Source organism: Camelina sativa, chromosome 19, assembly GCF_000633955.1.
Source record: "Camelina sativa cultivar DH55 chromosome 19, Cs, whole genome shotgun sequence".
NCBI lineage: Eukaryota > Viridiplantae > Streptophyta > Magnoliopsida > Brassicales > Brassicaceae > Camelina > Camelina sativa.
The window spans coordinates 16,561,325-16,582,792 of NC_025703.1; the positions used below are offsets into that span (position 1 = coordinate 16,561,325).

Genomic DNA, 21,468 nt, shown 5'->3' on the forward strand with positions numbered 1-21,468 from the left:
TATAATATCTCTATTATATTATTTAAGCAACCCTTTAAACAAATAATCCTACTCCCATATGGTATATTACACAAAATGCCACTGTATTTAATTACCAAATATAATAACCTCATCTTAATATTAAAATTGTTGTAACTAGAAAACAGATTTTTTATTAACATAGTTATTAAAAGAAAACAAATTCAGGTAAATATTATTTTTTTAGTGTTTGTTAATTGTTTTCTTTTTATTTTTAACTCAAAAAATCTTATAAAATCAGAAAAAAATCTTGAACAATAAATATTTACGTGAAAATACATTATAAATATTTTAACAACAATATTTTAGAAAAATAAAAAATATTTAATGAAATTATAGCCCAATATTTTTGAAAATTTTTAATAAATTTATTTTACCAGATTTCATTTATTGTTTCAGAATTCTTAGGAAACAATAATAAACTATTTTAAGCAATTATAAAACTTTATTTTATTTATAAAACTAAGATTAAATATATGCATCCCTAAATTGTTTAATAATGACATACATATTTTAAAACTAAGATACAACATTGCTTATATTTTTAAAATATAAAATATTATATCTAATTTATTAAATATTGTTTTGCACTTCACATCGACGCATAGACATTATATTAAAATCTAAAAAATCACAAATATTATATTTTATTTAATATAATATATATAACTAAAAAATAAATCAAAAAGTTAAATCTAGATTTCAAAACATGACTGCTTCAATACACGTTTTGTTTTATTTTTAGGATTTTACCAAATTTATATGATTCACAAATTTGAACATTGTATCATGTAGCCAAAACGGGTTGAAATCAGAGTATTAAACTAAGTAAATGAAATGTAAAAGATTATAAAATGTATAGTACGAGAACTATATATACATTTCCATGTGCTAACTATCTAGAATGAAATATTCTTCAGTCAAGATATACTCATTATAGTTGCTTTTTTAATTATTTTTCTTTTATTTTTCAACACATTACTTATATAATATATTAAGAACTGTTTAACATTTAAATAATGAAGAAGCTTAAATCATGATATCAACCGATTTTTTTCCTTTTTTGATTACAAATTATCAAAATCTTAACAAGGTATCAAAAGTATAGTGTTTCTAATTTACATAAGTTAATGCTTTTTTAAAAAAATAATTCAGAATACATTTATTCATAGTTGTTCAAACGCCAATAGTTGAGTCACTAGTCATTATATAGATAAAAGTTATGCGGCCTATTTTTTCACTCGCTTGTAGCCTCGTAAAGTGAAACTCCAAATTCCAAGCCGAATCTGATCTTATTCTCAAACATCTACATACTATTTCTTAGTCATTAACATATTTAGTTCCAAACCACAACTTTACAAAGTCATATATCAGTAGAATGAGAATCTGAGTTTATTCATCTTTCTCTCTCGATTCTTAGAGGAGGTTATTGGTTCTATGATTTTAATGGATTTGGAAATCCAGAAAAAAATCATGTGTTATTCAATCATTGATTTTAAAATACTTATTAAAATGATGTATTATTGGTTAAATGATTTACAAATACTTATTAAAATCATATGTTATTCATTTAATGATTTGTTTTTGGATTTCAAAATCCATATTATGTTTTAGATGAATTTGAATGGATTTGAAAATGTAAAATAGAAGGATTCAAATCCAAGGATAAAACATGTTATTTCAAAATCTATGTGTTTGGATTTTTAGAATTTATAATTCTATAGATTTAGAAATTATCTCTCCAATAACAGCCTCTTATTCTACTGGTATCATAAAATGACATATCTCACCATCATGACCCTCAAATTCGTATTTGACACATTTCACTCATCATGACCATCAAATCATGATACAACATATCTTGGTCGTCATAACGAGTCCAATCTTATAACTTATCACAATTACCAATCATAATCAGGAATTAATTCATTCCGTAATCTAAATCTCTTTACATAACTATTTTCATGATTTCATCATCCATTCATAACTTTTCATAAATGCATATGACATCATGTAATAATCGATCACGAACCAAAATCATATATATTCATTAAAACTATAACGTACACATACATAATTTTGGGTATAGAATTTTAGAATCCATTTCGATATCTTGTCGTTTACGGTTCGGTTCCATTTTTTATTTTTTATGGTTTGATTTTTGGAAAAATTGGAAAAAAGAATCTTTTTAAAAACTTTTGTCCATCTACGCTTTATTTTTGTAGGTTTGGTCATAGGTTTTAATATGCTTTTTAACCCAGTTTTACCCTCATTTTTAAAAAACCAAAATAGGTAAAATATAAATATATTTTGAAAGTGTATTTATTTCCGAAAATAAGAAAACAAAATAAGAAACCTAAACCTCTAATTGATTGAGAGACTTCTACAACCATCAAAACCCTTTTTTTGTTTCTCATCTTTTAAGTCGTAAAAAAAAACATCGTGTATGAAAACACCACAAGTAACGTAGTTTTGCATCATAATCAGGTAAATGAAAATTTCGTGGAAGATGGAAGAGAGGGTAAACAACCGATCACGTTAGATTAAGTAATGTAGAATGTCGATTTTTTTGTATTTGTCTTTCTTCTAAATAATTAAGAATACACATTCTAAAATATATTAGAACATATCTAAACAATAAATACATAATCCTAAACCATAAATTAAGATTATTCAAAAAATATTCACTTTCCTTATTTAATTTATTTTCTTTCTATTTCTATGATATTCTAAGTTTTACAGATTATAAATTCTAAAATATCTATGATATATCTTCTACTTCTTTTAGTATACAAGGTAAAATGTGGAAAATATATTCTGATTTGATGTAGATGAAGAAAAATGTAGAATACAAATTCTTAATTTTGTAGAACATGCAAAATTCAGGTTCTGAAGTTTTTAGAACAAATTTTCCGTCTAAATTGCGTAGAACATGTACAAACTGTAGAATGAATAATCTAAATGTTTCAGAACTTGAAAAAATCGTAGAAAATTTTTTCTGAACAATTTAGACCAGAAATCATCAATTTACAAACTGATTTTTTTTACACAGTTGTTTACTCACATGTGTTTTCTATTAGTTTTTTGGTTTAAACTTCTAAAAACTTCCTTATATCTATTAGTAGAGGTATTTTCGTTACAAATGACAATCTTAAAAAAAAAAATAGATGGACAAATGTTTGAAAAAACCTACTTTATTTCCAATTTTGTGAAAAAATGTTCAAAGTACATTTTGAAAGTTGAAGATTTTGAATCTACACAACTTGAAGGCTATATAAGCTTTTTTTCTGAACATTTTTCTCATCCAAATATTTTGTTGATTTCAATTATCTGACGTGGACACATTGAGGCTTCTTTAACATTATAGTCCTCCTCCTTTCTCATTCAAGACCAAATTGGGCTGATCTGATCAGAAAAAAAAAACACAACAAGAAAACCCTAAAAATTCAAATCCTCGATTCGATTCAATGTACCAGTGGAGAAAATTCGACTTCTTCGAAGAGAAATACGGAGGTAAGATACCCGATGATGTGACCGGAGATATACAATGTTGTTCCAGTGGCCGTGGCAAAGTCGTCATCGGCTCTAACGACGGATCCGTCAGCTTCCTCGATCGCGGCATCAAGTTCGATTCCGGTTTCCATGCTCACTCTTCCTCCGTCCTCTTCCTTCAACACCTCAAGGTCTCTCTCTCTCTCTCTCTCTCTTCTTTGATCCCTCGATTTTAGCTTCAATTTGGTTGTGATTTTGATTGATCCTTTCTCATCGATTTTACAATTCCAGTTGATTTTTGTTGTTGTTTTGGTATAATTAATATAGCAAAGGAACTTCCTCGTTACCGTCGGAGAAGATGAACAAATATCGCCGCAGCAGTCAGGGATATGTCTCAAGGTGTTTGACCTTGACAAAGTGCAAGAAGAGAGCACTAGTTCTTCGACTCCCGAGTGCATTGGTATTCTAAGAATATTCACCAATCAGTTTCCTGAAGCTAAGGTAGACACTAGTTATAATGATCTCTTCTCCATTCTAATGCGTAACATATGGAATGAGGTTTGTTGATGGGAAAGTTATGTGCAATTGCAGATTACTTCTTTTCTAGTCCTTGAGGAAGTTCCACCAATATTGCTTATAGCCATTGGTTTAGATAATGGCTGTGTTTATTGTGTCAAAGGAGACATTGCACGAGAGCGTATCACTCGGTTTAAGCTTCAAGTGGATGGACGATCCCCTATTACTGGCTTGGGGTTCAGGATGGATGGTCAAGCGCTTCTTTTATTTGCCGTAACTCCTGACTCTGTGAACTTGTTCAGTATGCTGGCGCAGCCACCTAAACTGCAGACCTTGGATCATATTGGTGGCAGTGTGAATACTGTTACAATGAGTGACCGCTCGGTACATACTTCTCTACTTTGGTTGTAAGTGCATGTTCTTCTTTTCTTCTAGTCAGTTGAAAGTATGTTGTGCTCTACAGGAACTAATAATTGGTCGACCTGAGGCTGTTTATTTCTATGAAGTTGATGGACGTGGTCCTTGCTGGGCTTTTGAAGGAGAGAAGAAATTCATGGGGTGGTTCCGAGGCTATCTTTTATGTGTCATTGCTGACCCTAAAACTGGGAAGAATGTTTTCAATGTCTACGACCTTAAGAACCGGCTTATAGCATATAGCATAGTCGTTGATAAAGTCTCGAATATGCTCTGCGAATGGGGAAACGTAATACTTATAACGGCTGACAAATCATTGCTGTGCATTACCGAGAAGGATATGGAAAGCAAGTTAGATATGCTGTTCAAGAAAAACCTGTACACAGTAGCCATTAATCTTGTCCAGAGTCAGCATGCCGATGCTGCTGCTACTGCCAATGTGATGAGGAAGTATGGAGATCATTTATATGGCAAACAGGACTTTGACGAAGCTATGTCTCAGTACATCAACACAATTGGTTACCTTGAACCATCATTTGTGATACAAAAGTTTCTGGATGCACAGAGGATCTACAATCTTACGAATTACCTGGAGAAGTTGCATGAGAAAGGTCTAGCATCAAAAGACCACACAACTCTTTTGCTAAACTGTTACACTAAGTTGAAGGATGTAGAAAAGCTGAACACATTCATTAGAAAAGAAGATGGCATCGGCGAATTGAAGTTTGATGTGGAAACAGCCATTAGGGTCTGTCGTGCAGCCAATTACCACGAGCATGCAATGTATGTTGCAAAAAAGGCAGGAAAACATGAGTGGTATTTGAAAATTTTGCTTGAAGATCTTGGAAACTACGACGAAGCGCTGCAATATGTTTCAGGTCTTGAACCCAGTCAAGCTGGGGTTACAATAAAAGAGTATGGTAAGATTCTTATTGAGCACAAGCCAAAAGAGACTATTGATATACTCATGCGACTATGCACTGAGCAAGGGACTTCTAATGGTGTGTACCTGTCCATGTTGCCATCACCTGTGGACTTTATCAATGTGTTTGTTCAGCATCCACATTCATTAATGCATTTTCTCGAGAGATATGCTGAGATAGTGAAGGATTCACCTGCTCAAGCTGAAATCAATAACACACTCTTGGAGTTATACTTGTCCAGGGACTTGAATTTTCCATCAATCTCTCTATCTGAAAATGGTCTAGATCAGGACTTAACAGATCATTCAGTAGCAGCTGCGGCGTCTAAAGCTCATCCTGAAAAGAGGACAAATGCTGATTCAAAGGATGCAATGGAGAAGGATTGTACAGAAAGACAACATAAGGGACTGGAGTTGCTTAAAATGGCATAGCCGTCAGACCTGGAGCAACCCGTCTATGATGTTGACCTTGCTATAATTCTTTGCGAGATGAATTCGTTCAAGGAGGGACTTCTGTATCTGTATGAAAAGATGAAACTTTACAAGGAGGTTATTGCTTGCTACATGCAGAATCATGATCATGAGGGACTGATTGCGTGCTGCAAAAGATTAGGTGATTCTGGCAAGGGAGGGGATCCGTCTCTTTGGGCAGATCTTCTCAAGTATTTTGGTGAAATTGGAGAAGACTGCACCAAAGAGGTGAAGGAGGTTCTTACTTATATTGAACGAGATGATATCTTACCTCCTATCATTGTTCTTCAGACCTTGGCAAAGAATCCATGCCTTACACTCTCTGTCATCAAAGACTATATAGCCCGGAAACTTGAACAAGAATCAAAGATAATTGAAGAGGACCGGCGTGCAGTAGAGAAGTATCAGGTTGGTAGTTTCATCATCAATACATTTTTTTATTTGTTCATCTAGTCTGACCTTTCAAGTCAACTAGAAAATCTTTTCTGGTAATGCCGACCCTACTTCTGATCCAAAAGCCTTTTGTATATGAACGGTGCAGGAAACGACAAAAAACATGAGAAAAGAGATTGAAGACCTCAGGACGAATGCCAGAATATTTCAACTTAGCAAGTGCACTGCTTGCACTTTCACATTGGATATCCCAGCAGTCCATTTCATGTGTATGCACTCATTTCATCAACGCTGCCTTGGTGACAATGAAAAAGAATGCCCCGAGTGTGCTCCCGAGTACAGATCTGTGATGGAAATGAAGAGAAGTTTGGAGCAGAACTCGAATGACCAAGATCTGTTTTTCCAACAAGTGAAAGGCTCGAAAGACGGGTTTTCTGTGATTGCAGAGTACTTTGGGAAAGGAATCATCAGCAAAACTAGTGATGCAACATCTTGATTCTCTTCACGCCTGGGGGTAACTACTAAGCTCATTGCAAATAACTCAAAAGTTTTCCCTTTTCTACTTTGTTGAAATCAAGTCAAATGAGAGCATCTAATTACAAAATAAAGATAATTTGGGAGATATATTTTCTCATATATTGATCTTGTCTGTTCAGGGATTGGTGGCTAAACATCTCAAAGTGAGGCAGGCATGAACTGTATGGCATCTGTGTATCTGTGAATGTGAGGTATCCTTTGAATCTACTTTATCGGCTTAGATATTGTATAAGAGTGAGTTGCTAGTGAAGTTGGGACAGGCTCAATGCTTTTTCCTGTTTGCATTTCTGAAATACTGTAAGGATACCATGCATATATATGAACAAGTTATAAAATGTTTTTGTGTGTATGTTTGCGTTTTTTTTAATCTTTGGAACTCCATAACTTAAAGGAGAATGTTTAAAGTAAATATGTTGTGGTGTTTGCTTTGAATTTGGTTAATCGTTCTGGTAAACGACTTGCTCATTTGATCAATTTCTTAAAACTTGCTCAAATTCTGACTCCGGTTCATTATGCGACACAAAAAATTTAGATATCTATCAAGTAATAAAGCATATTCTTTTCACAGCGTCCAATTTTTCTGCTTACGAGAAATACGGGGCAAATCTTAAGACTTGGCTGTGAGTTAATATTGGGCAATTTGTAAGACTCAGCTATTGGCGTTCCCACCATCGAACACATGCATCTCCACTCTCTGATTCAATGGTTCGTTTGTCTCCTTTGATTCTGTTTTAGCTATGATTAGGGTTTCCAGCAGTTTAGCTTTCCCTTGAGATCTTATTGGAAGTTGAGTATTAAACCATGGCTGGAACAGGTGAGTTTTTTTTTGGGTTTTCAAAAGGCGGTAGAGACAGTTTTCGGTTTTTTTTTTTCCTTGCTTCCCGTGTGGAGATTCTGTATTGGCAAAAAATTAGAGTTATTGGTCTTAGTTTTGTCGTTTTGAACAAGTACAGAAACTTCCACTTGGGTCATCAGATCAATCATTCGGGTTTACGTTGATTCCGTTAATATCCTCGAGAAGCTCGAAGCAGTAAAGTGCTTATTGTGATCCTTTAAAAAGCATAGAGGTAGTAGCTCACATAGATTCGACCTGAAAATATGACGAGGCGAACTTATTGTACTCCTTGATGACGATGATGATTACAAATTCACGAAACGGTTCAAATATCTCGAACTATCAAGGAGCTATGCAAGAAATTGAAGATGAGTCACCTAGGGAGTATTTACTTTTTCGATGTGATCAATGTGATCAGGAGTTTATATTATTTTAAAATTAAGGTTCTAGCTGTCCATTAATTCATGTTGTTCCAAATAGAAAACCTTTTTTTTTAAGTAATTAACAAATCATAGATAAACTGATTCTTGATTATGTTTCTGCTCTGAGCTCCCTCTTCACTTTGAGCAATAATGGCAGCAATTATCACCGTTGACTTTCAGAACTGTTTCATCTTCATCCTCCTATGCCTCTTCTCACTCTTTTGTTACTCTCTCTTCTTCAAGAAACCAAAGAACTCGAGAGGCTTTGATCGGCCTCCGACCCTCCTTCTCTTCCAATCATTGGTCATCTTCACCTTCTCCTCTCTGCACTAGCCCACAAGTCTCTTCAGAAACTCTCCTCCAAGTATGGACCTCTTCTCCATCTACGGATCTTTCACGTCCCCATCATCCTCGTCTCTTCAGCCTCAGTGGCCAGCGAGATCTTCAAGGCCCATGACGTGAACGTTTCCTCTCGCAGTGTTGCTGCCATCGATGAGTCCCTCGTGTTTGGATCTTCTGGTATCATCAACGCTCCGCATGGAGATTACTGGAAGTTCATGAAGAAGCTCATCGCCACTAAGCTGCTTCGACCACAGTCGATTGAGAGGTCACGAGGTATTCGCGGTGAAGAGCTGATGCGATTTTACAACAGCCTTCTCGATAAGGCGAGGTTGAACGAGAGCGTTGAGATCAGTAAGGAAGCAATGAAGCTTGTGAACAACACCTTGTGCAGGATGAGCATGGGAAGGAGTTTTTCAGAGGAGAACGGTGAGGCAGAGAAAGTCAGAGGATTGGTGGATGAATCTTATGCCTTGACCAAGAAGATGTTCTTGGTTACTTTATTGCGCAGACCGCTTAAGATGTTTCGGATCCCACTGTTCGTGAAGGAGATAATGGGAGTTTCCAACAAATTCGATGAGTTGCTCGAGAGAATTCTTGTGGAACACGAAGAGAAACTGCAAGAGGGGTATCAAGGTACGGACATGATGGATGTGTTATTGGCAACTTATGGAGATGAAAACGCAGAGTATAAGATCACTAGGAATCATATCAAGTCGTTTTTTGTGGCAAGTGTTCCTCATTATGTCGATTTTATTTAAAAATCCAAACGAAACTTACTTATAAAATGTTTTGTATCTTCTCACTGCAGGAGCTTTTCGTTGGAGGCACTGATACCTCAGTGCAAACAACACAATGGACAACGGCAGAGATCATTAACAACCCTAACGTTCTTGAGAGAGTAAGGGAAGAAATTGATTCCGTTGTAGGGAAAACAAGGTTGATACAAGAAACTGATCTACCGAACCTCCCTTACTTGCAAGCGGTAGTAAAAGAAGGGCTAAGATTGCATCCGCCTGGGCCTCTCTTGGTAAGGAAGTTCCAAGAAAGATACGAGATCAAAGGTTTCTACATACCGGAGAAGACAACACTCATTGTTAACGCTTATGCTGTGATGAGAGATCCTAGTTCTTGGGAAGATCCTGACGAGTTTAAGCAGGAGAGGTTTTTAAGTTCTTTAAGTGGGCAAGAAGGCGAGAAAGAGCAAGCTTGTAAGGAACAAAGGATTGACTCGATTTCTGTATATGATTGATAGAGGAATATACAAACCTATATACATGAGAGCGTATCCCCAAACATAAATACGACAGATCGCTAAGAATATACAACAGAGTTTATGGAAAGTAAATAATCCCTTAGCTAAACATACGGGATGTGATGTAACTCTTAACTCTCCTAATACCCCCCCTCAAACTGGAGCATGGAGATTTAAGATGCCCAGTTTGGAACGAAAGCCTTCAAATGCCGGTTGACCAAGTGGTTTTGTAAAAATGTCGGCTAGCTGAGAGTTGCTCGGAATGTGAACTGGCAGAAGAACACCGCGCTGAATCTCGTCTCGAATGAAGTGGCAGTCATTTTCAATATGTTTCGTCCGTTCATGGAAAACAGGATTCGTAGCAATGTAGATTGCGGATTTACTATCACAGCAGAGACGCATCGGTTGATCGTGATTCACCCCAAGATCACGAAGAACACGTTTCAGCCAAAGAAGTTCTTTGGTTATGTAGGCCATTGCTCTATATTCCGCTTCTGTAGATGACATACTAACTGTATCTTGCTTCTTTGTCTTCCAAGAGATTGGAGAAGCACCTACTTGAACAAGATAGCCACTGACAGACCGGCGAGAAAGGGGGCAACCTGACCAATCAGAATCACACCATCCTGTGATTTGAAAATTTTTCTGAGATCGTAAGAGGATACCTTGTCCTGGATTGCCTTTTAAATAGTGAAGAACTCGTAAAGCTGCATGCCAGTGATCATGTCGTGGAGCTTTCATAAATCGCGATAAGACATGAACACAAAATGCTAAATCTGGTCGCGTAGCTGCTAAGTAGATCAACTTCCCAACGAGACGACGATACTGATCGGGATGTGGAAGCAAAGGAGAGGTGGAAAGCCCCAGCTTATGATTCTGATCGAGAGGGAAGTCCACAGGTTTACAACCTAAAAGTCCAGCTTCATCCAGAAGGTCCAAAGTGTACTTTCTCTGATTTAAATAAAAACCCTTGATGCTGCGAGAAACCTCAATACCCAAAAAGTATTTTAAAGGACCAAGATCCTTCATTCTGAAACAAGAAGCCAAGTATCCTTTAAAGAGATGTAAGGCTTCATCAGAGTTACTTGAGACAATCATGTCATCAACATAAATCAAAATATTGATCCGTATACCACCCTTATCAAACGAGAACAACGAATAATCAGAGAGAGATTGAACAAAACCATAGGCACGCAAAGCCTTTGTTAACTTGTCGAACCAGCATCTAGGAGCTTGTTTCAAACCGTATAAGGACTTGCGCAATTTACATACCTTTGTCTCATCATTGGTAACATAACCAGGCGGAGGCTTCATATAGACTTCCTCAACAAGATCACCATGGAGGAAAGCATTGTGCACATCCATCTGATGCACTGGCCAATTGTTTCCAACAGCAACTTGTAAAAACAGTCGAACCGTTTGCATTCGTGCCACTGGGGAAAACGTTTCGCCGTAATCAACACCCTCGACCTGTTTATTACCAAGAGCCACCAAACGCGCCTTGTATCTTTCAATTGAACCATCAGAATTGTGCTTAATTTTATAAACCCATTTCGAGCCAATCGCTTTCTTACCAGGAGGCAAATCTTCAAGTGTCCAAGTTTCATTTTCTTCGAGAGCAGTAATTTCAGACCCCATAGCATTGTTCCAGACTTTGCTCTGTGCTGCTTGTTTATATGTCTTTGGTTCAACAGCAGAGGTGATCGCCATCAAATATGCTCGATGTGTCGAAGAGAAACGAGTGGAGCCAACATATTTCAAAAGTGGATACAAAGAAGCAGAATTACCCAGAAGTCATGTCTGTGCTGTGTATGTCTTATAGTCCTGCAATTTCAGTGGTGGATTTCGCGACCGGAGACCTCGCCGTAGTTCAACAGCGACCGGTTGATGAACGTCGTCGTTAGCAGGAGAAGGAGATGGTGATGACGAAGAGGGTATGATAGGAGATGGGGTCGAGGATTCAGACAGAGCAACGGAGGCGGAGGATGATGACGGACTCGGAGCAACAGGGGATGGCGACACCGGAGATGAGGACGAAGGAGATAAGTCGAGTGTTGAAGGTATCGGGTCTAAAACATCAATTGGACTTGAATTGGGTAATGGGCCAACAGGCTTGGTTGGTTCTTCGACAATTGGGCCCAATAAGGATGTGGCCCATAGCTCAATGTCTTCCTCATCGTTTTCATTTTCGTTTTCGAGAACAGAGGTTGCAAAGGGGAACTCTGTTTTGCTGAAAACCACATCTCGTGAAGAGAAAAATTCTTGTTTGTCAAGATCATAAAGTCTCCAAGCCTTTTTGCCATAGGGATAGCCCACAAATACACACTTGCGACTTCTTGGAGCAAATTTATCCCTTTTGTGTGTTTGATTTTGTACATAACAAAGACTACCAAACACCTTCACATGATCGTAAATTGGAGGAGTACCATGTAGCTTCTCATACGGCGTGACTCCACCAATCACCGAACTAGGAGTTCTATTGATCAAATAACCAGTAGTCAATATACATTCCCCCCAAAAAGTGATCGGCAAGCTTGACTGAAAACGCAAAGCACGAGCAACATTTAAAATGTGACGGTGCTTTCTCTCAACTCTACCGTTTTGTTGTGGTGTGCCCACACAAGAAGTTTCATGGATGATCCCTTCTGTGCGAAAGTAACCACTCATACTTGTAAACTCTGTTCCGTTATCGCTTCTTATACGTTTAACTTGTTTTTGAAATTGTCGTGCAGCCAAGGAAATCAAACTTTTCAGATTCGTGGATGTTTCGGTTTTGTCGTGTTGAAGATAAATCCACACATTTCTTGAAAAATCATCAACAACAGTAAGAAAATATCGAGCACCAGAGGAAGAAGGAGTGCGATATGGTCCCCAAAGATCAACGTGAAGAAGCTCAAAAACAGATAACGTTTTATTCTCACTAATGGGAAAAGAAGATCTTGTTTGCTTGGCACGCAAGCATACATCACACACCTTATTCGATAATTCAGAAACAACAGCAACAGAAACATTTGGAAGAGAACCAACGACTTTTGGAGACGGATGACCCATCCTATTGTGCCATAACTCGTACGCCTTTGTATCTTTGTCCGTCACAAACGCTCCCACCTCCGTTCTACAAAAGCGAAATGTTCCACAATCCGTTTACCCGCACCAATCATCATCCTCGAAGCACGGTCCTGGATCACAAGAAACTGATCAGCCATCTGTACTACACATCTATTCTCATCCATGAGCTGGCCTACTGAAATGAGATCAGACTGAAATTCTTCAACATAAAAAACAGATTTCAAAATCAGATTGGATCCCAAAACAACTGTTCCTTCTTGACTAGATATTCTCTCCCTCCCATCAGCTAAAATAACCAGCACAGGCTCCATATGTCGCACATTTGTGAGTATATCAAAGTTACCCGTCAAATGATGAGATGCCCCGCTGTCTAATACCCAAGAAGGAGTAGAATACTTACCCGAAACTTTTTCGTGACTGGAACTTGCTCCACCATTGCCACCAGCATTGAGAAGCTTTATAAGACGCTCCCATTGCTTGTTGTCAAGGCCGCTAACGCCATCGCGGTCTTTGTCCGTGATCACGTAATTAACGTGTTCCTGAGGCTGCATTGGAGGCACGTGAACAACATTGGCATACGTCATGTTACGACCGCGACCACTCGATGCACCACCAATATACCCACCACGACCTCGTCCTTGTACCATACGGCTCCTTGGACGATCATCCCACCACTCGGGGTAACCCACAACAGCAAAACAACGATCGGATGAATGACCACTTCGATGACAGTGGGTACATACAGATTTCACATCGTCAATACGTACGGACGAGGAGACACGACCTCGTTGATGAACCGCATATGCAATCACGTCAGCTGAAATATCCTCCTTTTTAACATTGTTCCTCAAATCTTCCTCTTGAAGAACAACATTATACACTTCCTCCAAAGATTGAATCGGTATACGAGAAACCAGAGTCAATCTCACTGTGTGATAAGCATCATCAAGACCAGAAAGGAAATCATGGACCTTGTCATTCTCTCGATCTTGCTCCTGCAATGTGTTAAGATTGCACTCACACCTCCCACATTTGCAAAGACGCAGTGGCCTGTGATTAGCCATGTTATCCCAAATCTTGTTCAACTTACCATAGTAGCTCTCTATCGTAAGTCCACGTTGCTTGCAAGAAGCGAGCTCCGCTTTGAGTTGCTGAATGTGTGGACCATTTGTAACGGAGAAACGCTTTTTCAAGTGTTCCCATAAATCCTTGGCAACATCTCGATGAGAAATGTTGGAACGCAACACAGGATCAATAGTCATGCGAATCCAGGAGATCAGCAATGCTTGAATCGTCCACCAGTCTTCAAGATCGGATGATCCTTCTTCGGGTCGAGCAATAGTTCCGTCAAGAAAACCGAACTTTTTGCGAGAACAAAGCGCAGTCTTCATTCCTCGCGCCCATTCTTCGTAGTTCATCCCTTTCAACAGCGGATGAGATATCACAGCGCCTGGGTTGTCGGCAGCAGTCAAGTCATATGGAGAGATGGTACGTCTTACCTCCATAGTGGCTTGAGTCGGGGTCGTCGAGTTCGTGTTGTTCGAGGTCGGGTTCGGGGGGCTCGTACCAGCCATGATCAAACTTGAAAATTTTCGACAGAATCCATCACTCCCCCTCGAGATAATGCTCTCTTTTTTTTTTTAGCTATCTCGATGGAATTGGGCCTTCCTTTGGGCCATCAATTAATGGGTGATCGGGCCTCTATCCGGGCTGGACTAGTTAACGGGCCAGCGTGTGTAGGCTCTGATACCATGTAAGAAACAAAGGATTGAATCGATTTCTGTATATGATTGATAGAGGAATATACAAACCTATATACATGAGAGCGTATCCCCAAACATAAATACGACAGATCGCTAAGAATATACAACAGAGTTTATGGAAAGTAAATAATCCCTTAGCTAAACATACGGGATGTGATGTAACTCTTAACTCTCCTAATAAAGCTTTTAAGTACCTTCCTTTTGGCGGCGGAAGGAGAGGATGTCCTGGAAGTAATCTAGCTTCTATATTTGTAGGAACCGCAATTGGAGTGATGGTGCAGTGCTTTGACTGCAAAATCAAAGGAGGTGAGGTCGACATGGAAGAGACATTTGAAGGAATGAACCTAAGCATGGTTCATCCGCTTAAGTGCATGCCAGTTCCTCGAACCCTACCTTTTCCTTAAATTTACTTCTAAGATTCCCAGTTGAGAACATGTAAGAAGTTTGCTTCTTCGATTCTGTACATGTTCAAAGACGTTCCATTACATTTTCAGTCTTTTATGTTTGTTATATTCGAAATTTCGATATTGTAAATGCAAGAAAGCTGAAGCATTGTATTTAGCTTACCAAGTTACATTTATTTAAAATCTTGGTATTTACAAGAAACTATTGTAACTCACTCATAATAAAACTATAACAAACTCTTATACAAGTTGCTTTATATATAAAAACATCCTAGAATTTTGATTCTTCTTATTAATTACGTGGAAAGCCTTTGCCTTCGTTGACATTCTTCATCATACGCTGGATGTATTACGATGGTCTTTGTTGATGCATGGAATCGACAATGTAAGTAATACGGATATTAATGAGGAGAAATCGGAGCTGGTCCTTTTATTACATAGAATTGAGACGAGGGTTTACAGAAAATGCAATTAAAGTTCTAAGCGCAGTTAATACGAGAATAATTGCTCTCTTTTCTCTGATTGCCAAGATTTTGGATCCAGAGTTCTGATATTGACATCATGTATTTATAGTGGGCCATCGACCTAGGACTCTTTCTGTGACTTCCGCAAATGACGATTTTACCCCTACGACCAGATGGGCCAGATCCATGACTTCAGTCCCTTAACTTCTTAACGATCTTCTGTTTGGGCCTCCTAAAATGTTGGGGGTGAAGCCCGTATCCAACAGTATTCCCTGATACTCAGGCATGTTGCAGTTGCGTAAACCTTCGATTAGGTCACAAAACCTCATAGAACGAAGTTCCAAGTAAACCTTCGATTACGTCCGGTTGCATAAAGTGGACCAGCAGCCATAAGAATAAGCTTCTTTCTTTCTGTCTCTGATCGAATTTAATTATAGTGTTTTTTTTTTGTTTTTTTTGTCTTCTATTTTAGTTATAGTGTTTGTGAAAATAAACATTCACAAAAATCTATATATACAGTTAATATTCTCATATTGACAAAGGTTGTAGCATATTGGGCTCTAAGAGCATCATTACTCCAGCACCCCTCTCAAGTTGCTGAAGGATTAATTAATCATATAATTAATACTAAAATAATTAAAGCAACTTACTTAGAACTTAAACAAAATCATCCCTCCACTAGAGTAATCCAAAGAAAGTTGCTCATCCTTTAAATAATATATATTTTTTTAATTTTTGTTAATTAATTATCAAATTTTACTAAATTATCAAATATGCCATGTACAATATCATTCATTAAGAGAAATGCCACTTTCAACTTAACCTATTCTAAAATACCATAAGACCCACTTTCATCTACTAAAAATGACAAAACTACCATTATATTATCTTTCTTTTTTTCTCATATCTCGATCTCTTTTATCTCTCTCTATCTTCTTCTCCCTTATTTCTTTCTTCAATAACAAAGAAATCATTTCATGGATTTGACAAGTTTTTCTGATGATCGTTTCATCAGAATCACTTCACCAGAGAAACATAGGAACCAGATTGTAACAGTAGAAACCGAATCAGTGAAGAGGCGTTTATCGATGGTGGAGCAACAACAATATCACATCTCTCTCACCTTCAACTATTCATCTTCATCCATCTCTCTCTCAAAACCTCCATATCTCTTTGAGTTTCTTATGTTTGTTTTCTTCTCTATACAATTTTAATGGATTAGATCCGAAATCTGACCTGTTATATTTTCTGATGGACCAGATTCGATGGACGAGACGGTGGACCATACAGTGGACTAGATTCGATGGACCAGATCCGGTGGACCAGATTCGATCTAAAATATGTTCATTTGTTATTTTCTAACTTGTTTTCAATTGTGTAAATATATTGCCACAAGTGATAGATTAGAGGATAACCATAAGTAATGCACCTCCAGAAAACATCATCCATGTTCCAGACAAGTTTTACTCTATAACAAGATATTTGTCTTTTAATGGATCAGATCTAGTCTTTTAATATGTCCATTTCCTAAGTTGTTGTCTATCATGTTTTTCATTTTGATAGACAACTAATCATGATTCATAATCGGATGTAATAACATGTAATTGCTTTTGTTCTATATATATTTTGACATTTGTCTATTTGTTTTACTAGTTCCATTACTTACAACTTACACTATTGATGGACAATATCAAACACTGCACTTATTGTCTATTATAATTTTTATATTGTCCATCGTAATAGCTTGATGGACTATAATAGAACGGACAATAACATGTCCTCATTAATTAAAAATACACAAAAATCCTTTTACTCTCATTTTTAATCTAAAGGTTATTTTAGTCTTTTCTTTATGTGGCATAAATTTGAAAGTGGCATTTTAAAAAAGAAAACAATGAAAATGGCATTTTTCATAACTTTAATTAAAAAAATGGCATTTTTCACTAAAATCCCTTTTTAATCTATCATGAATAAAACAATTATTTATATTATTTATATTACATCAAATAGAAAACAATAAAAATTTACAGAATTTGGAATATTTAACATATTTTACAAAATTCAGAATATTAAACATATTTTACAATCTAATAAACATTTATGAAATTTGTCATTATACCCCTAAAGATACTCATATTTACAACATACAGTGGTTTTTTACTTTCCAACATTGGTCCTGAAAATTCAAATTTTGTTTATCTCGTTCTTTATTTCTTCTCATGTTCAATTTAACCTCTTTTTAGGTTAGTGTTTATATTAAGTTAGCACAAGTGTGAGAAAAGAAAATAGTACTTGAATTCATAAAGATGATTGTCATATATAAATAATATCACAAGGTATAATGTTCCAATTTATTGAATATAAAACCAAAGATGTTTTAAACGATCCAACACGAGAATAGTTATAGTTTCAAATTAAGACACAAGACAATCCCATCTTCACTTGAGGTTCTTTCTAGTCTATGCAAACCATCCTTACATGCGACATACATACCTTTGAAGTACATTGTGTGCAAGCCCCTCTAACCTGGATGTGGAAATTCAAATTCAATCATGAAACCAAGCTTACAAAAGTGCATAGACTAAAGAAATTTTAAAAAGTGGGGACATTATGTATACAAACCTCAACTCGGGTTTCCTAGTAAAGACTATTGAGAAAGCCTTAGAAATTGACATGTCTGCATCCTGCTCATCCCTGACTTTATTGATCTGTATTTGCAAAAGACAAATCTAGTTAAGATGGGCATAAAACAAAGATTTGGAACATCAAGAAAAACAAGAATCGGAATATGAAGAAGAATAATAAATAAATGTGATGGACATACCTCTTCCAAAATATGTTCAAAAGTGACGCCAACCTTAGTTACCAACTCTTGAGGAACCAAATGCACCAAGATCAAAAGGAAAACCAAATGAGTAATCAGTGTGAACTCGTCCACCAATTCTGTCACGGGACTCCAGCACCATAACCTAAAACAGAAAGAACCACACACCATGAGAAAGAGATGATGATCATCATTCTAGAAGACAATACGTAAAGGAGCCCCATTCTCTTGAGATTGATCGCAGAGGCAAAATCAAACTCACTCGTAATCAAATCCTTCTCATCACAAACCCTACTAAACTCATCCCTCTCACTCTCTAACTTCCCAATCAAAACATTAGCTTCTCTTTTCAAATCCCTAATCTCACACTCCCTATCACTCTTCTCCTTAACCAAACCATCTACCTCAACACCCATTTCCTTAACACGACTCTCAACAAAACCCATAAACAGATCCAACTCAATCTTCAACATGAACTTCTCATCGCTCGAACCACACAACTCCTCCTTCAGCAAAGTCTTCTCCTTTCCGGAACGGGTCAGCTCAGCCTCCAACGCATCTTTCGCCTGGAACAGAGATTCAATCTGCTGCCTGTTCTCCATGGTTTGCTCATTTCTATCAGCCAACACTCTCTTCCTTGGCAATGCTTCCTGATTTTAGAAACTGCTGAGATTGTTGTTGACATGAAGTTCTTGGCAACAATGGAGTTGTAACAGCTTTGGTCTCGTTCTCTTTGTCTTCACCACCAAAAGAGTTCCTCCGAGTAAACTCTGATGAATAACAAAACATCACAACACCTAAATCAGCAAGAACATATAAAAGATTCTGAACTTAGGATCTACAAGAACCAAGATTAGCCAAGAGAATCTATCTAAGAGTTAGCCGAACAAATCTCAAAACCAATTGAACATCAAACATTAACAACTCTCACAATCATATCATATTTAATCCTACACCCTAACATTAACAACATGCAAATAAGTAAGAGATGAGAAGACAAACCTTCTCTGTCCGATTCGTCTCCCAGTGGATCTCGACGTCCGCTTTACGCCATCAGAAGACTAAGCCGCTGTCGTTGTCGCAGAAGGAGGTTGATCGTGGTGAGAACAAAAGCGTCAAATCTTCCGGTTTAAGACGATCGGAGTGGGCATCGCCTTCCTCAACCAAAACCCTCCAGTTTTAGCCGGAAAAATCTGATGGTTCGCGGTGAATCCACTGATTTTCCGGTTTCCATCGAGTCGCCGTTTGTCTCGAGAGAGAAGAGAGAGACAGAGTCGGGAAATAAAGGAAGAAAAAAATTGGGAAATAAAAAAAAATTAGCTTTTATATTTATGCATCATCCAATCATATTAAATTAAGCCACCTACCTTTTCTCTTGAGTTTCTCCAAATGCTTCCCAAAGAAATGATACTCAGCCAAATGGACCAAAATATAGATTTTTAATTCAAATTTTGGGGCCTAATTGCAAGAGAACCACTGAGACTAACTCCCAGTGGAGATGGTCTAATTGATAATGAATAAGTTTCTCCATGATTTCCAGGGAATTACTCTTTTGTGATTAAAATTTATACAAAATATAATGTATTAAAAACTTAAAATTAGTAACTAACATAATATAAGAAAAAAAAATCTAATTACATTTTTTAAGTGTTTTCATAATTCAACTATTCAAGTCGTATCTAAGCCTAAGTAATCCTGTTTCGAAAAAAAACATTCAAAAGAGTTAATATATACGGTTAATATTCTCATATCAACAAAAGTTTTGCATGTATAAGACTCATGGTCTGAATGGTAACAACGGTCAAAGCGAAGCGGACACAGCGGACAAAACAGCATTAAAGCGGTTGGAGCGATCAAAGCGGACAAAGCGGTTGAAGTGGACCCAAAAGGCGGTTTTATGAGCCGAATGGTAAAAGGCGGACAAATTAGACTACTTTTATTATATTATAAATATTATTATGATTTTTTTAAAAAAATTGAAATTTCCTTAATACAACATACTAGAAAGATGGTTGTCAAAAAAAAAACATACTAAAAAGAAGAAAAGATGAAAATATGAAAAATTACAAACCCAAATATAAAATCAAATACTATGATTTTCCTATAACATAGTTGCAATAGTTTCTCGAATATTTGCCATGTGTTGTCCATCTGCATTCTCTGCTTCATCAAGCTCATAAGATGCATTGTCTTGATCCTCAGTTTGAGTTTCTATAAAATCTTCCACAAAATCTGCATCTGTAAAATTTGAAACTCTAATAAAATTATGAAGACCCATTTTTGCAATATTACTCTCTTTTGGATATCCATATCATATCTCGGAAAATCGGTTAAAATTCTCCATTTCTTCTTCCACACTCTAAAAGTGCGTTCAATGATAGATCGAAGAGATGCATGCGACCTATTAAACAATTCTTCCTTATTTCTCGGAGGGGGACCAGTATAGAACTGTGACATGTGATATCTCACAACTCTATTTCGTGTTGACCTATAAGGAGCTAAAAATCCTTGCTTATTAGGATATTCATAATCAACTACATAATACTTGTCTGTAGGTGGTAATGGAAATTCAGAATCACCATTTTGTGTAAGTGAAAGGACAGCTGTATCGTGACATGAACCCGGTGCTCCATTCCATACATATGTGAATAACATATTCATATCACAAATTGCCATTATGTTGATGCTTGCATAATCGTGTCTGTTCCAATACATGGATTGTAGCTCAGGCTTTACTTTAACACACACATGAGTTCCGTCTATAGCTCCAACAAAACCACTGAAATATGGCCAATACCATCTATCAGCTTGTAGACGTTGTGGAATCCGGTGTAATTTTTGTGTTGTTGGTGTCTTGATGTAATCTGCGGCTAGAAGTTCCATAGCTTGCAACACTTCACCAAATTTTCTATTCACAGTTTCTTGGTTTCGTCCAAATCGTAAGCCAACATCTCGTTGAACTTCATTGTGTCCGCACACTCGTAGAAACATAGCGATATTCTCTTCAACACTTACATTCAGTGAATGTTGTAATCCATAATTTTCTTTTAAAATAGTGCATAGTCCTGTGAAGGCAGCAAACAACATTCTTAATAATTGTAGACATGCAGCATGGTCATTTTGAATACGATTCCAAAGATTTTGCCACCCTAACCCTCCACCGGTTTGGTATGGTCCTTTGTGAAAATGTTGTTCATAATAATCCAATGTTGGATTTATTAAAAGATCTTCTATTTGCTCATTTTCCAAAGTCCATAACTCAAACCTTTCTACATCAGATAAATTGTGAAGTCCTTTTGAATGTAGTTCACAAATTCAAAAAGCCTGAAA

At 36.9% G+C, this 21,468-nt stretch overlaps 2 protein-coding genes, 1 long non-coding RNA gene and 2 pseudogenes across 4 annotated transcripts; 2 read left to right on the plus strand and 3 right to left on the minus strand.

Moving 5' to 3' along the window:
* On the plus strand, positions 3,321 to 7,461 carry LOC104766534 (annotated as a pseudogene).
* Positions 8,130 to 11,339, plus strand: LOC104766535 (annotated as a pseudogene).
* LOC104767896 lies at positions 12,707 to 14,257 on the minus strand. The gene has a single exon (XM_010491862.1). It carries the CDS (start codon positions 14,255 to 14,257, stop codon positions 12,707 to 12,709), a length of 1,551 nt encoding a protein of 516 aa, XP_010490164.1.
* Positions 17,644 to 19,385, minus strand: LOC104766536. Of its 2 annotated transcripts, XR_002036768.1 has the most exons (5): positions 19,141 to 19,385; positions 18,401 to 18,908; positions 18,139 to 18,283; positions 17,937 to 18,022; positions 17,644 to 17,840 (listed from the first exon to the last, which is right to left on the minus strand). It is a non-coding gene; the product is annotated as an uncharacterized LOC104766536 (long non-coding RNA). The 2 variants fall into 2 exon arrangements; XR_764047.2 differs by having other exon boundaries at positions 18,139 to 18,908.
* On the minus strand, positions 20,350 to 21,129 carry LOC104767897 (putative nuclease HARBI1). Its single transcript, XM_019240920.1, has 2 exons — positions 20,431 to 21,129; positions 20,350 to 20,376 (listed from the first exon to the last, which is right to left on the minus strand). The coding sequence occupies exons 1-2, from the start codon at positions 21,127 to 21,129 to the stop codon at positions 20,350 to 20,352; spliced, it is 726 nt and encodes a 241-aa protein (XP_019096465.1).

Excerpts from the sequence above, each read along its gene's own strand:
- LOC104767896 (XM_010491862.1), bottom strand. The coding sequence starts at position 14,257 with ATGGCTGGTACGAGCCCCCCGAACCCGACCTCGAACAACACGAACTCG.
- LOC104767897 (XM_019240920.1), bottom strand. The coding sequence starts at position 21,129 with ATGTTTCTACGAGTGTGCGGACACAATGAAGTTCAACGAGATGTTGGC. Across the intron at positions 20,377-20,430 it reads ATATGGATATCCAAAAGAGA|ATGCAGATTTTGTGGAAGAT; the intron begins GTAATATTGCAA and ends CAAATTTTACAG.